This window comes from Quercus suber, unplaced genomic scaffold, assembly GCF_002906115.3.
Source record: "Quercus suber isolate HL8 unplaced genomic scaffold, Cork oak 2.0 scaffold_443, whole genome shotgun sequence".
Classification (NCBI taxonomy): domain Eukaryota; kingdom Viridiplantae; phylum Streptophyta; class Magnoliopsida; order Fagales; family Fagaceae; genus Quercus; species Quercus suber.
This window is the reverse complement of record NW_027069894.1, coordinates 68,117-83,431: the sequence shown is the minus strand read 5'-3', so window position 1 is coordinate 83,431 and position 15,315 is coordinate 68,117. Positions and strand designations below refer to the sequence as shown.

General features: G+C 33.7%; 1 protein-coding gene across 1 annotated transcript in view; it reads left to right on the top strand.

Annotated features, from left to right (window-relative positions):
* LOC111993967 (cysteine-rich receptor-like protein kinase 10) overlaps positions 1-5,851 on the top strand; it is a 54,021-nt gene extending 48,170 nt beyond the window's left edge. Inside the window, exon 6 of the mRNA XM_065762120.1 lies at positions 5,740-5,851. Within this exon, the coding sequence (XP_065618192.1) occupies positions 5,740-5,851 (112 nt within the window). The remainder of the gene's footprint in view (positions 1-5,739) is intronic.
* Positions 5,852-15,315: the final 9,464 nt, after the last annotated feature.

The following is a 15,315-nucleotide window of genomic DNA, read 5'->3' as shown; positions in this document are numbered from 1 at the left end:
ACAACGATTCAACAACTCACAACCAATTCAAACCGACACTAATTCAAACTAAACCACCACCTAAAGGACCCACCTCTTAAATCCAACCACTACGCACAATTCAAACCCAACCTCCCCCTGTGCTAATGCTTTAAGGACAAAGTTTAGATACTGTACTTAGGTGTTGTCTCTTAAGTTCTCCTCTTGAAATTCAGCCATGTAATTTTTTTCTTATGGGATGGAAGTGTATTTTTAGTTAAGTACAACCACATGACTAACTTTTAAAAGAGAAACTTAGGGAACAACACCTAAGTATTGTACCTAAATTTTGCTCAATTGATAAATATTTATCCAAAATGATGGTAGTGATCTCATACATCAGCTATTAAAAATGAATTAAATTACCCATAAAATCTATGAAATATTGAGAGTTTTTTTTTTAAAATAAAATAAAATGAGGGTTGTATTGATTAATGTAGTACAAAAATAGTGGATTCTAAAATAAATAAATATGAAGGAAAGTAGAACAAATAGTGTTTTATTTGTTAACAAATAAAGTTAGAGCCAATTAAATTCAATCAAGTTATATTTTGGGATGACTGTTGTACAGCCCAGCTTTGCTAATCTATAAGCACCGTTATTAAGGCATCATTATGTAGCTTGCCAATTATCAAGAGTATTCTCGACAATTTGTGCAAAAAAAATTTTATTTATTTTAATATAAAAACCTATTTTTTTGTTATTATTTTATACTCACTTGTCAAAACATTCTATATCAAATTATTTATTTTATACTACATTTTATTATAATATCAATTTTTCTTTTTCTTTTTTAAATTATTTCTAATTAACAACCACTATTTAGTCTTTTCATTCATCCTTAGAATATGTATAAAAATAAAAAAAATAAAATAAAGTAAAATAAAAAAGTGTCAATCTAAATTTACACAATTACTAAAACAATCGTATATTTTTACATAACTTTGCAATAACTAATGTGAGAGAATTTTGGACTTGATTGACTAAAATACAATTCTTTTTCTTTTATACAAATACTCATGGTGAGTGCTCTAAAATGGTTAATTAAGCTCACAACTACACCCTGCCCATGTGCCTAATTCCATTACTCATTGTAGCTCAAAAGTCAATGTAGCTCAAAGAGTCAAGAAAAAAAAAATGAAAGCGTAATTGAATGCGTACACGGCTCATTCATTTCACAACATTCTTTGTAGACGACGAGAGTAGTTGTGACTTTATCCATTGTCACAATTTGAGTTTCGGGCCGGCATTCTCATTTTTAAACCTTGAGGCTTTAAATATAGGGATGAAAATGTGTACACATTGGCATTTTAAAGTGAGAGATAAGAATCTAATTCACACAAGCTAGCCAAAGAAACAGTCAAAAGATTTAACTCCAATTACATCATATAACATTTTCTAATATACTACTTGATAAATTAATTTTCTTCTTATGAATAGTTCTTGAGATCGAAAATTATTTCCAATGGATAATCAGCCATTTCTTAAGCTTATGTTCATGCACAAAGACATAGTTTCTGTTGAAGCCAAGGAGAGGAGGAGGTAAAATGTTTTCCCTCCACAACACCACAGCCTTTCCGTTAGTATTGTTTGCAGTGTTTTCCCTTACAAGCTCCATTAATTCCCAGCCAACCTATAATGACAACATATGCTTAGATCAATCAAATCAAACCAACAACGCTAATTACCAATCCAACCTCACAGTCCTGTTGAATTCTTTATCATCTAAAGCTTCCCAAAACTACAGCTTCTACAACGATAGCTCCAATATTGGCATCTATGGTCTCTTTCTCTGCAGGGGTGATGTTTCTAATAGTACCTGCCAAAGTTGTGTCAGCTATGCGACCCAAGACATCACAACTCGGTGTCCATCTAATAATAGTGCAATCATCTGGTACGATGAATGCATGTTACGCTATTCCAATGTTAATTTCTTTGGACAGGTACAAACTTCTCCAGAGGTACTCATGTGGAATGTCGGGAACACAACCTCACCTGATCAGCCCAACTTTAGCGCAATTGCTCTAATGAACTTTCTAACAGGGACAGCAGTAAATGACGATCTGTTGTTTCATGATGGGAATTTGACAGCAAGTAATGGATCTGATCAAACTTATGGGTTGGTGCAGTGTACTAGAGATATCAATAGTAGTGGTTGCAGCAGTTGCTTAAGCCAGTTGATCAAGGATGCTGAGAGCTGTTGCCAATCGAAAATAGGTTTGCGTATCTTAACCCCAAGTTGCAGTATAAGGTATGAGACCTACTCTTTCTTTCAACAACCACCAGTGCCGCCGCCTTCAGCACCAGCACCACCGGCCCCACCTCAATCATCAGGCAAGACATGTAGATTTGTAATTTTCTATGTTGTTTGGATTGATGGTTAAGAAGAGAGATTTGTACTCTTCTCTCTCTCTCTTCTCTCTCTCTCTGAGGGAGGTGAACAAAGAAGTCTTAGATCATATATATATATATATATATATTCTTGGATATGTTCAAATTAGACAACCGATTATGGTATTTTTTTAAAAAAAAAGTTTTTAACAATATTTTCTCCATTTAAATAAAACAATTGTATAATTATAGTATATTTTAAACAATATGGAACATAATTTCATATATGTTCCATTACATATAAAACTTATAGAAATAGGAAATATTTTTAAATAATAAATGCATTATTTAACCTACAAATTGCAACTATTATAATTTAGAAATATATTTTTTTTATTTTTCAAACAAATAAAAATGATAAACTTTAGAGATAAGCAGTAATTATAATTTTTTTTTTTTTTAACGTGAAGGGAAAAAAGTCCTAAACTTTAGGAGTTCTTTTTTTTGAATTCAAAATGAAATTTTTTATTTGACATTTATGACCCTAGTTCTAAATGAAGCTACCCTTTATTAATGAGAGTATTTTTTTAACCACATAAAAGTCCAAATGAAAGAGGATAATCATCTTATATATAGTATAGATAAAATAAAACTAGACTCATTACACGCACTTTGCACATGCAATAATGCTCTTTTTTATTTATTTCTTTTTTGTTTAGTGTTATAATACTTAAAAGTGATATATAAATAACCATGTTTTTTTTTTTTTTTTAAGAATGAGGTAAGGTAAAGTGAAATAATGTTTAAAAATGAGATAGAGAACTGTATGAAGTTGAAACCCAATAGGACATTTGAATTTATTGATTGGGAGAAGAATTGTGATAAGTAAAAAAATTTTGAGATTTGAACAAAAGAAAAATGATATATGTTAGTGTGGATGGATGAAGATTTGTGATAACTGTATAGAATTTGGATAACAAAAATTTTGAAATGTTTTAAAGAATTTTTAAAAAAAAAATCCATAGAAATTTCGGATAAGAATGAGTAATTTTTACTTTTTACGTGAGGTTTTTTTTTTTTTTTTGGAAGTAGTAATTTTGTTTTATAAAGATAATTACAATATTTGAATTCAAATAGATACCAAATACAGATAGGAACCAGACATTTGAATATAAATGTGTGGTGAGAATAACTTTTTTTTATTCCTTTTGTATGTAATATAGTATTACTGTTTTAACATTTTTTGCTTTTTTTAGGAAAAAAATTAAACTAAAAAATATGTTATTTCAGAATTTATATGAAAATATTTTGATACACCAAAAATTAAGGACGAAATAAGATCATTGGTTATTCAAGATGCTTTGTTATTTTTCCCAATTAAATAAAAATTGCACATTTTGTATCAAAAATATAAAATAAAATAATAAGAGAATTCTCCTATTGATAGTATAGGTAGATGATTACATTACATTTTTACAAGTGAAAGAACGTTTCTTCGAGTCCATAACAATTCCGTAATGGGCTCGTAGAGGAGATCTTGGGCCTGTAAAATAATCCTTCAAGCCTGTTTGAATTACCAACAATAGTCAATTTAGCATCGTAATTCGTAGCTATGCCACTTGAGTGCTGTGCACGTGAACGCCACTCACCTTCTTCCCAAATATGCCTAACCCGAGACCATGATCCTGTACCATCCAAAATCTTGAGAGTTGGATTTAAAGATGAAATGGCAGTGCTCACCTACATACCTGTAATTTGCTGCTTCTAAGTTTTACTCATAAGTGCTTCAATGGTCACGTCCATGGAGTCGGTTACAATGGTCACCCTCGCTTACCCATTTTTTATTTATTAAAAAAAAAGTTCTACTCATCAGGACTATATTTATGAGGATTGACTCCATTAATTGAACAGCTCTTGTTCACTACCACATATATAGAACTCCATCCACAATTGGAGAGGATTAGGAGCACTAGCAGTTGTTCTAAAAGACAATATATTTTAACGCACCAAAATGTTATTTTATTTATTTTAACATAGTATTTAACAATACATTTTATGTCACATTTCTTACTTTTAACACATCACCATTATAATATCTTAAAATAAGATCAACTTTTTATTATATAAATAAATAAATAAAACAACAACAACAAGGCTGTGACAAAATAGAACACTTGACGTTGAAAAAAAAAAAAAAGAAAAGCGAAATATCTCAACCACAAAATGAGAAATCTGACATGTGAGAGGTGAGAGAAAAGAAAAATAAAGAATACAAAAATAATAGCACATGGTACCGTACACTTCTATTATACCAAATGCTAAATTTTTTTGGCATTTGAGAAATTTGATGTAAGGGTGGTAGCAGAAATTCAAGTTTCAATAATATACCGTACACTTCTAGTTGCAACTCTCATGGGTTTCTGGTTTTATACATCCTCTGGTAGAAGGAAACGAGAAGAAGGTAGATTTAGCTTATCCAATCTTCTAAATTTTGTGTTTCCTGATGATTATTAATTTATTTTCTAAAATCTAATTTATTACTCAGAAAGGGAAGCAAGCCAAGAAACTCCGTTACAAAATTATTTTCCAAGTTCAGTTTCGATGCACTTAATAGATAGTCCTATGCACGCAAAGGGTTGTGATGAAGACAATGGAGAAATGCATTACTTCAATTTAAGTACCATACTCATAGCTACAAACAATTTCTCTGATGTTAATAAGCTTGGAGAAGGTGGATTCGATCCAGTTTATAATGTTAGAAGAAAAATTAAATTTTTTATATAAATTTGGAAATTTTTATTTGATCATTATCATTAGAATATAATATCCAACCGTGGTTATATGATCGGTGACAAATATAACATTGTAGTGATCCTAATAGGGCCGAGTTCTTTGACCCATTTTCTACAAATTTATTGTATTGGGCTCACTAGGCTAACATCCCTTACATTTTGAGCTTGGACTGCAAAATGTGTCCATACAATAAGTGTTCCCTTTACGCATTTTGATTCTACAAATCACTTATGCTGATTTTTATAGAAAATTTGTTAAGAAATTATCAAACTAAACTTTGGTCCCCTTGCTTACGTGTTTGGGGAGAGTTTTGGTTGATTCCTTCACCTTGTTGTTTTTTCAAATCATGTTTTAAGCACACATTTAAATTTAGCTGTAAAATTAATTGGAAAACTCTACAATTTTAATGGTGATTCAAAGAAAGAACTACAAGAACAACAAATTGCCAAGGAAGTAACCACTTTCCATAAGTCATTTTTATGTCGATGTCACTTATTCTCTTAGTGATAGCAAAATACAGTTAAGACAACCCTGCCTTCATTCTCTCTAACTGTGATTAAAATCAAATTGTAACCTAATATATATTTTTTCTAATAGTGGATACATGGCACCAAAGTATGCAATGGAGGGATTATTTTCAACAAAGTTTGATGTTTATAGTTTTGGAATTCTAATGCTAGAAATTATAAGTGGAAAAAAAAAACAGTGACTTTTATCATCTAGAGCATGCACAAAGCCTTCTGTTATATGTACGTTTCGTATCCTTTTCTTTATCTGAAGCTCAAATTATGTTTTCACGTATTGTTGTGAATTAAAGAAAACTATCACAAGGATGACATATTCCTAGTAATCTTTTAACTTGTATGGTAACTAGTAAACAGAAATCTTCATCCCACTTGTTTGTATTTCACTTTTGCTTTATCATTCATATAACTTTCTATTTGTCTTAACTTTTTTTCCCATTTTAAACATTGGTTATTTTATAGAATAGAAAAAAACAAAAATCAAAAAACAAGTATATAAAAAATTGTGATTTTTAAAGTCTAAAGTAAAATATAAAAAGTGAGACAAAGAATTTTATTCGGTGAATAATAATATTTTTTCCCCAATTTGTTCAAAAAGAGCATCTTTAACATGATTTAGGTTTGATTAAAGACCATGCTCATTGATAAAAATAAGATGCTTTTGAGTTTTTCCCATTTTTAAATGTATATATGATTTATGGCTAATAAACAAAACAAAAACAAAACAAGAAAATCCAACATATGTACACTTTTTTCTATCAAAAAAAAAAACATATGTATATTTTGGTGAGTTCTAGCCGCTTTTTGGTCACTATCACTTTTTGGTCACTTTCACATGTTTGCCACCTAAACCAACCAATATATATTTATTTAGATAACTTATAATATATATTTTAGCCCTTATAACTTAGTAATGAAGACCAAGAGTTTTGTAGCTCAAGTAGCTCAAGGACATTTTGGTTCCAAACATATTTGGAGTCTTGGATTCCAACTATTAATAAGAATATGACATTTGTAATTATCATGGGTAATGCATTGTGCATAACAGAGTAGGTATAATTTTTTTATTGGTGATTCAAGTCCAAGGCCCTAAACATGTTTAGAGCCAAACATTTTCCATATTTCAGGGTTCAAATTCCCTCTATTCCATTGTTGTAACAAAATTTGGCTATCAATAGTTTGTAGTCAATGGTCACAATTCCCACTAATTGAATTTTAATGTGGTTAACGTAAAATTATAACCTCAAACTCTAATTTCTTTTCTCTACAAACCCTAACTTGGGCCCTCCCTATTTTTCCCTCCAAGGCCAAGGTGAGTCCCTTCTCTCTCTATCACTCTAATTTCTGGGTTTAATTTTGAGTTTCACATTTTATAGTGTTTGGCTTTGTTATTGTTTCTCTGATATGATTATATGCTTCTTGATCTTAATTAATTTGGTTTGGTTGCTAACCGATTGTAGGCACTTTCAGTCGGTACAATGTGATTTGTGTTTGTGTGTGGATCAACTTTGGTTGCAAAATGGCAAATCCAAAACCCTCAGTGCATTGTAAGAATTCTTGTTGGGAAAAAATCTTAATCTCCTCTATGTCTATGTGTGAATTAAAATATATAACTACCAAGCAATAACAATATTATGGAAACAAAAATTTCAGCAGGCACCACATAAACACAACCACACAAGACTACCAAATCTTACGTAGAAAACCCTCTGGTATAGAGGGAATTATGAAATAGAGATTACGACTATCAAGTTTATACTAAACTTGAGTTCACAATAAATTGGATATACAATAAATAAATCTCAATGAGTAAATACAATCTCACCACAAAGGCCGTAGCAAAATCTTCCTCTGAATACTCCAACTCTCTATGGTTGTAGCACTCAAAAACTCCAAGAGAACTCTACCAATTTATCTTCCTTGTGTATAACTTGAGCAAATAAAAAATGTCTCCTTTTTCTTTTTCACTCTCTCACACTCTTACTATGTTTCTCCCTATTTCTTCAGACTACACCTTCTGAAGCTCTCACTTGTGTTTTTCTCAAAATGGCCAAATGGCTCTTTCTTGCTCTATGTTTTGCTCTCTCTGGAACTCACACACAATAGCCAAAAATAACACTCTACTTCAGCTCTCTACTCAAGGCTGAATGGCCTCAGTTTTCTTTCTTTTCTCCTTTTTTAGTTTCAACATGTCCCACACGCCTAAGTCACTGCCCAAGGAATGGCATGCTGATTTTGGATCACTTCTCATTAAGAGAAGTTAGACCTATCAAGCTTTGGTCATTTCTCAATAAATGGAAAATCTAGCTATGAAGACTTTTGGAACAAGCTAATAAATGAGCTTTGACAAATGTGTGCTGGAATGCAAAGGGTGTCTCGTGCACCCAACAATCTCCCCCCTAGCACACTAAGGAAGGAGATCTTCAACCCAAGTCTTCAATCAAAATTCATGCCGGCCAACCCAACACGAAGCTTTAGCTTCTCTCTTGACACAACATTGATTAACATGTCAGCTGGATTTTCATCTGTGTGAATCTTCTCTAATTCAAATGACTGTTGTTCAATAACTAGTCTCAACCAATTGTATCTCATCTCAATGTGCTTCGAGCGTGAATGGTACATAGAAAAGAACGAGTTCAGATATCGTGAGACTGATAGACTATTAACTACATACCCATCTTGTTTCAAACCCAATTCTTGGAGAAATCGTTTCAACCAAAGCATCTCTTTACCTGCTTCATTAGCTGCAATGTACTCAGTTTCAATTGTAGATAAGGCAACACACTTTTGCAATCTTGACTGCCATGATATAGCTCCCCCGACAGAAGTAAATAAATACCCCGATGTAGATTTCCTACCATCAAGGTCACCTGCCTAATCTACATCTACATAACCCTCCAAAACTAGTTCAGAATCACCAAAAGTCAAGCACAATTTAGAACTACCTCTTAAATATCTAAAAATCCACTTCACTGCTTCCCAGTGATCTTTACCAAGATTAACCATAAACCTACTGACAACACCAACTGCATGAGCAATATCTGGTCGTGTGCAAACCATAGCATACATCAAACTTCCAACTGCTGAGGAATAAATAGTTGATACTATGTCTTTTTTCTCTTTCTTGGATGAAGAACAAGATTTCTTTCTTAGCTTGAAATGAGCACAAAGAGGTGTACTGACTGGCTTGGCATGCTTCATATTGAACCTTTCAAGAACCCGCTCAATATATTTCTCTTGTGATAACCATAGCTTCTTACCTTTCCTATCACGTAGAATCTGCATACCCAAAATTTGTCTTGCTAGACCCAAGTCTTTCATATCAAATGACTTGAACAAGTCCTTCTTCAAATTTCCATTCACACCTGCATCTTGTCCTACTATCAACATATCATTTACACATAGCAAAAGAATAACAAATTTACCATTGGAAAATTTTCTAACATACACACAATGATCTGCATTTGTCCTTGTGTACTTGTGACCCACCATGAATGAGTCAAACTTCTTGTACCACTATCTTGGAGCTTGCTTCAAACCATACAAACTCTTCTTTAACTTGTAAACCATATGTTCTTTCCCTTTCACTTTGAATCCCTCTGGCTGATCCTTATAGATTTCTTCTTTCAAATCACCATGAAGAAAAACTGTCTTTACATCAAGTTGCTCAAGCTCAAGAACCAAGCTAAGCTACTAATCCTAGAACTACCCAAATGGAACTCATCTTAACTACTGGAGAAAATATCTCATCAAAGTCAATCCCTTGTTCTCTATACTTCACTAACTTGTCACCATCTTTCTTTATCTTGAACACCCATTTGTTTCTCAATACCTTCTTGCCTTTAGGAAGTTCCACCAAGTCATAAGTCTTATTCTTGTTCAAAGAATTCATCTCTTCATGCATAGCCTTCAACTAGCTTTGCTTATCTTTATGAGACCGTACTTCCTGAAAACTTTCTGGCCCCCCCTCTTCAGTAATCATAGTATACTCAAAAGTAGGATATCTAGTCAATGGACAACGCTCTCTAGTAGACCTTCTCACCTAAGGTTCTACCATCTCTAGCGGAGGAGGCTGCTCCCCCTGCTCAACACCATCTGTATTTGTCACATCATCACCATCAAAACCTGTTGGCTCATCAATATCAAATTCAGTTGATTCATCACCATAATTCTCATCTTGTACCTCTTCCTTATTTGTGGCATTATCTGAGGAAGAAGAGGTAGGTGTAAGATCAGGAACACCTCCAACTATAGCTTTAGGCTTCTCAGTTTTCTCAAAGTCTGTCAAGTTTTCATTCTCATGAAAAACTACATCTTGACTTCTGCTCATCTTCTTTTCTTTTGGATCACATAGCTTGTAGCCAAATTCTGCATCTCCATATCCAACAAATATACAAGGAGTGGATTTGCTATCAAGCTTTAATCTTTGTTCCTTAAGCACATGAACAAATGTCTTGCACCCAAATACCTTCAAGTGAGAGTAAGAAATATCTTTCCCTATCCATACTCTTTCTGAAATATCAAAATCCAAAGGAACTGATGGAGATCTATTAATTAGGTAGCATGCAGTCACAACAGCTTCACCCTAGAATGACTTAGGCAGATTAGCCATTCTCAACATACATCTGATCTTCTCAACAATAGTGCGGTTCATCCTTTCTGCCACACCATTTTGCTATGGGGTACTAGGAACTATCTTCTCATGTCTAGTGCCTTTCTTAGAGCAATAACTCTTGAATTCGTTAGATGTGTATTCACCTCCATTATCACTACGAAGACACTTCAAAAGCTTCCCTTTCTCTCTTTCCACCATGGCATGGAATTTCTTGAAGTGCTCAAATACCTGATCTTTTGTTTTTAAAACATAAACTCACACCTTTTGTGAAGCATCATCAATAAATGTAACAAAATATTTATTGCCACCTAAAGTCTCAACATCAATGGGACCACATACATCAAAATAAACAAAATCTAATACATTGGGTTTTCTAGTAAAGGGTATATTAAATGAAACTCTATGTTGTTTACCAAATAAACAAAAGTCACAAAGATTAAGTGACATACCTTTGGCAAAGGGAATGAGAGACTTCTTTGCCAAAATTTGCAACCCTTTTTCACTCATGTGAGCTAGCCGCCTATGCCACAAGTTAGGCGTAGAATCCTCCTGAGCTGCACTAACAACATCCTTGCACAACTTTACTTGTGTCTTGTAAAGTGTACAACAAATTGTCCCTCTAACAAACACCAATGATCCTTTGCTAAGCCTCCATTTTCCATCACAGAAATAATTGTCATAGCCTTCTTTATCAAGAATATGAGTGGAAATCAAATTCAGGCGAATATTCGAAACATTTCTCACATCCTTCAAAATCAAGGTGTATCCAGTGTTAACCCTAACACAAATATCACCAATTCCTACAATGTCAACATAATTATCATTGCCTATCTTTACTCTCCCAAAGTTTCCCGCTTTGTATAAAGTGAATAACTCCTTTATTGGAGTGACATGGCAGGAAGCAGCTGAATCAATCACCCATTCAACATATGGATCTGAAACTGTACAACAATCATTTTGTCTTATAGCTAGGACCTCATCTTCCAACACTAGAACAGCAGCAGTGTTCTCATCATCCACCCTTTTCTGATTTTTATCCTCTTTCTATTTGTTCTTCCAAGCCTTGCAATTCCTTTTTATGTGACCTTCTTTATCACAGTAAAAGCACTTGAATATTCCTTTTAATTCTAACCGACTTCTAAATTTACCTTGCCTGTTAGAACTTCTACTCTTACTTCTCTCCCTATTCTCTATGACAAGAGCATGTGCAATATACTTGCCCATATCCTTTCTTCTAGTTTCTTCATTTAGCTTACTATCTTTAACCATGGCAAGTTGTAACACACCATTTGGAGCAGAATTACTAAGTGACACTACCAAAGTCTCCCAACTGTCAGGTAAGGAACTCAGAAGCAATAAAACTTGCAACTCATCGTCCATTACTAGCTTCATTGTAACCATCTGATTAACCAAGTCTTGGAACTCACTAAGGTGCTCGGCAATGGATTTACCCTCCTTAAGCTTCAAATTCACAAGCTTTCTAGCAATAAAGCTTTATTTTGAGCTATCTTTCTTTCATGAAAACTCCTTAATTTTTCCCAAAGAACCTCTGCATTTGTTTCCTGAGACACATGGTGAAAAATACTAACATCGATGCATTGTCTAATACATCCGATAGTTTTCCTATTTAATTTCTCCCAGTCTCTATCAGACATATCACTAGGCTTGGCACTATCACCCTCAATAAGGTCATGCAAATCCTTACAATAAAGGACATCCTCCATCATCGGCTTCCATATAGAATAATTCGATGTCAAGAGTTTAACCATAGTATTCATAGTCATATTCTCCATTTAATCCAACACAAGACAATCAAACCCAAGCAACCAAAAGCTCCTATACCACTTGTTGGGAAAAAACCCTAATCCCCTCTATGTCTATGTGTGAATTAAAATATATAACTTTCAAGCAATAACAATATTATGGAAACAAAAATTTCAGCAAGCACCACATAAACACAACCACACAAGAACACCAAATCTTAGTGGAAAATCCTCTGGTATAGAGGGAAAACCCACGGGGCAGCTCTGAAAAATATCCACTATGAAATAGAAATTATAACTATCAAGTTTATGCTAAACTTGAGTTCATAATAAATTGGATATACAATAAATAAATCTCAAGGAATTAATACAATCTCCCCACAAAGCCAATAGCAAAATCTTCCTCTAAATACTCTAACTCTTCATGGTTGTAACACTCAAAAACTCCAAGAGAACTCCACCAATTTATCTTCCTTATGTGTAACTTGAGCAAAGAAAAAATGTCTCATTTTTCTTTTTCACTCTCTCATACTCTCACTATGTTTCTCCCTATTTCTTCGGACTGCACCTTCTGAAGCTCTCACTTGTGTTTTTCTCACAATGGCCGACTGGCTCTTTCTTGCTCTGTGTTTTGCTCTCTCTGGAACTCAAACACAATAGCCAAAAATAACACTCTGCTTTAACTCTCTACTCAAGGCCAAATGGCCTCAATTTTCTTTCTTTTCTCCTTTTTCAGTTTCAGCATGTCCCACACGCCTAAGTCACTGTCCAAGGAATGGCATGCTGATTTTGGATCACTTCTCATTAAGAGAAGTCAGACCTCCCAAGCTTTGGTCATTTCTCAATAAATGGAAAATCTAGCTATGAAGACTTTTGGAACAAGCTCATAAATGAGCTTTGACAAATGTGTGCTAGAATGCAAAGGTTGTCACGTGCACCCAACAATTCCCCCATTAAGTTAACCTAACCCAACTCATATGAAACCTAACAATATCATTATTATCATTACGCAAATAAACAATGGATTCTGCACTAATAATTAAGAAAAAAAAAGTAACGATGGATATTATATATTATTCACTATGAAGATTAGAAAGACCATTGATCATTCTCAATTAGCGGGCAAATTAAGAGGAGAGCCTACCAACGATTGCCACTCACATACGCGTGGTATATGTATGGCTCTTGAGGTGTCACCTTGTGTTATTTAGTCATGTGCGCACTTAGGCTTTGGTCCTTTTTGGAAGTTAATTGAAGGCGGCGATACAAACTTTTCAAGATCAAAATGATTTATTTGGTATATAAAAAGTTAAAAGTAGCAAGAATGAAACACTATGCAATTGTAGCAAGAACACCATCATGGAATAAAGAGTCACATCGATATCCTTGATAATTCTCCACTTGATTCTGTCTCATAATTCGTTTTATCCGACAAAAAAAATGCTTTCTTTTGATAAATCTGGAGTAAAAGTTAGGACAAGTAAATTTTATCACGATGTGAATTGTTCACAACGACTTCTAGTTGAAGTCCACTCTTAATTGTCTCAGCCTGTTGGGAATTTATCTACAAATAACTTGATTTCTTTGTAATTTTTTAGATGTAAAAATTATAAAATATATATTTCTTATTATAATATTTTGATATTCCTTGTCAAAGAATAATGTTGTACTTCTTGTCCACCAAGAAAAAGGAAATTGGAACTTAAAATACTATAACGTTGTGTTTAGATGTGGCATTTGTAGCTGGAATTTGAGATAGATCCATCATGTTTAAATTTCATTGGCCATAAATTCTGAGTTTGACCATAGCAGGATAAGGACATTCAAAATTCTGCGAAAATTTTGAGGCAGAATTTGTAAAGCCAAAATTCTGGCTGCAAATCCACCTATTGATCTGTTGAGGTGTCATTTTTCAATTTAATTTGGTTCTCTCTTATGGTCCGTGAACTTGCCACCGTTGGAAGTCCTATATATGCTCCCAAAGAAGTACTTTTTTTGACAATCTTCATCTTCATCAAATGGTCCTCGATGGGTAATCTTTGCTGCAAGATCTTAACGATGGAGACCATTTTGAAAGTCGCTGCTCACGTCACAGATGGAAACCCAGCCCCAACAAATTGAACCCCATAGTAGTTGTATTGTGAATCACAGTCGTTTCACAATACCACTGAGATTTCATGGCTCCTCTCGTAGATGAACCCCTCGATCAACAAAGGCATAACCAGGGATGACAACTAGGGTAACGATTTGAACCCACGGCTACATACTCTTAGGATTAGGATAAGACCCTTATCATAAGTGTAACCATGAAATCTTCTCTTTGTTTGAGGCTTTTTGGTACTCTTAGGCCAACCATGGCCAAGATAGTGGCTACTTACCATAGGATTAGGGTTGTAGAGCTTCGAATGGCACACTATAGACGCTACATTTTCTTGTACTCTTAAGCTTTTCTTTTTCTTTCTTTTTTTGCTCTACTCTTGTACTCTATGTTTAAGCCTATAGGGTATGCTCGACCATTGAGTTCGGTGGCTAGGGTTAACAAAAGTGGTGATTAACGTCTTTTTTTACAAAGTGGCATCTAGGGTCTTTTTTACTATTACCTTAGATTAATGCCATTGTGGACCATATAAGGTGTGGAATGGTTGATTCTGAGTGTGCGTTTGGATTGGGATGGAAAATTAAAATTATTTTACTACTGAGCTTATTTTACTATTATTTATAGACCTCACTGCACTTTTTAGTACTATTTATGAGCTTCAGTTTACTATTTCAACTAACTTTTATCTTTATCTACAATACTTTCAATAATAAATTTTTAGTTTCAGCAAAATAAGCGGTATTTAAATACACCCTCAGAGTAGAAATCAAACTTTTTGATATATGATCGATTGCAATAAGGATTCAAATTCAAGAATAATTTCAAGGGACAAGGCTTTAAAAGCAAATGCCACAATTTCCGGGATCCCTTCCTAAAATAATAGTTTAGGTTGGTAGATAGGTCACCTTAGCCTCATCCTTTCTTCCCACTTGTCCATGGTTACTCCTAAGCCAAAGAGATTGGTTGAGCTAGTCCATGCCACTCCATTAGATTGTCCATCTAATATGGTACATTAGATAAGTCACCTAATTAGATGTCCAATGCATTCGAAGAAGGCCATGCTCTTATCCACACTTTTTTTTTTTTTTTTTTTTTTTTTTTTTTTTTTCCGGAAAGTGAACAGTAAAATCACATGATTTTACTGTTCAGAGACAAAAATACTGTTCATTCACT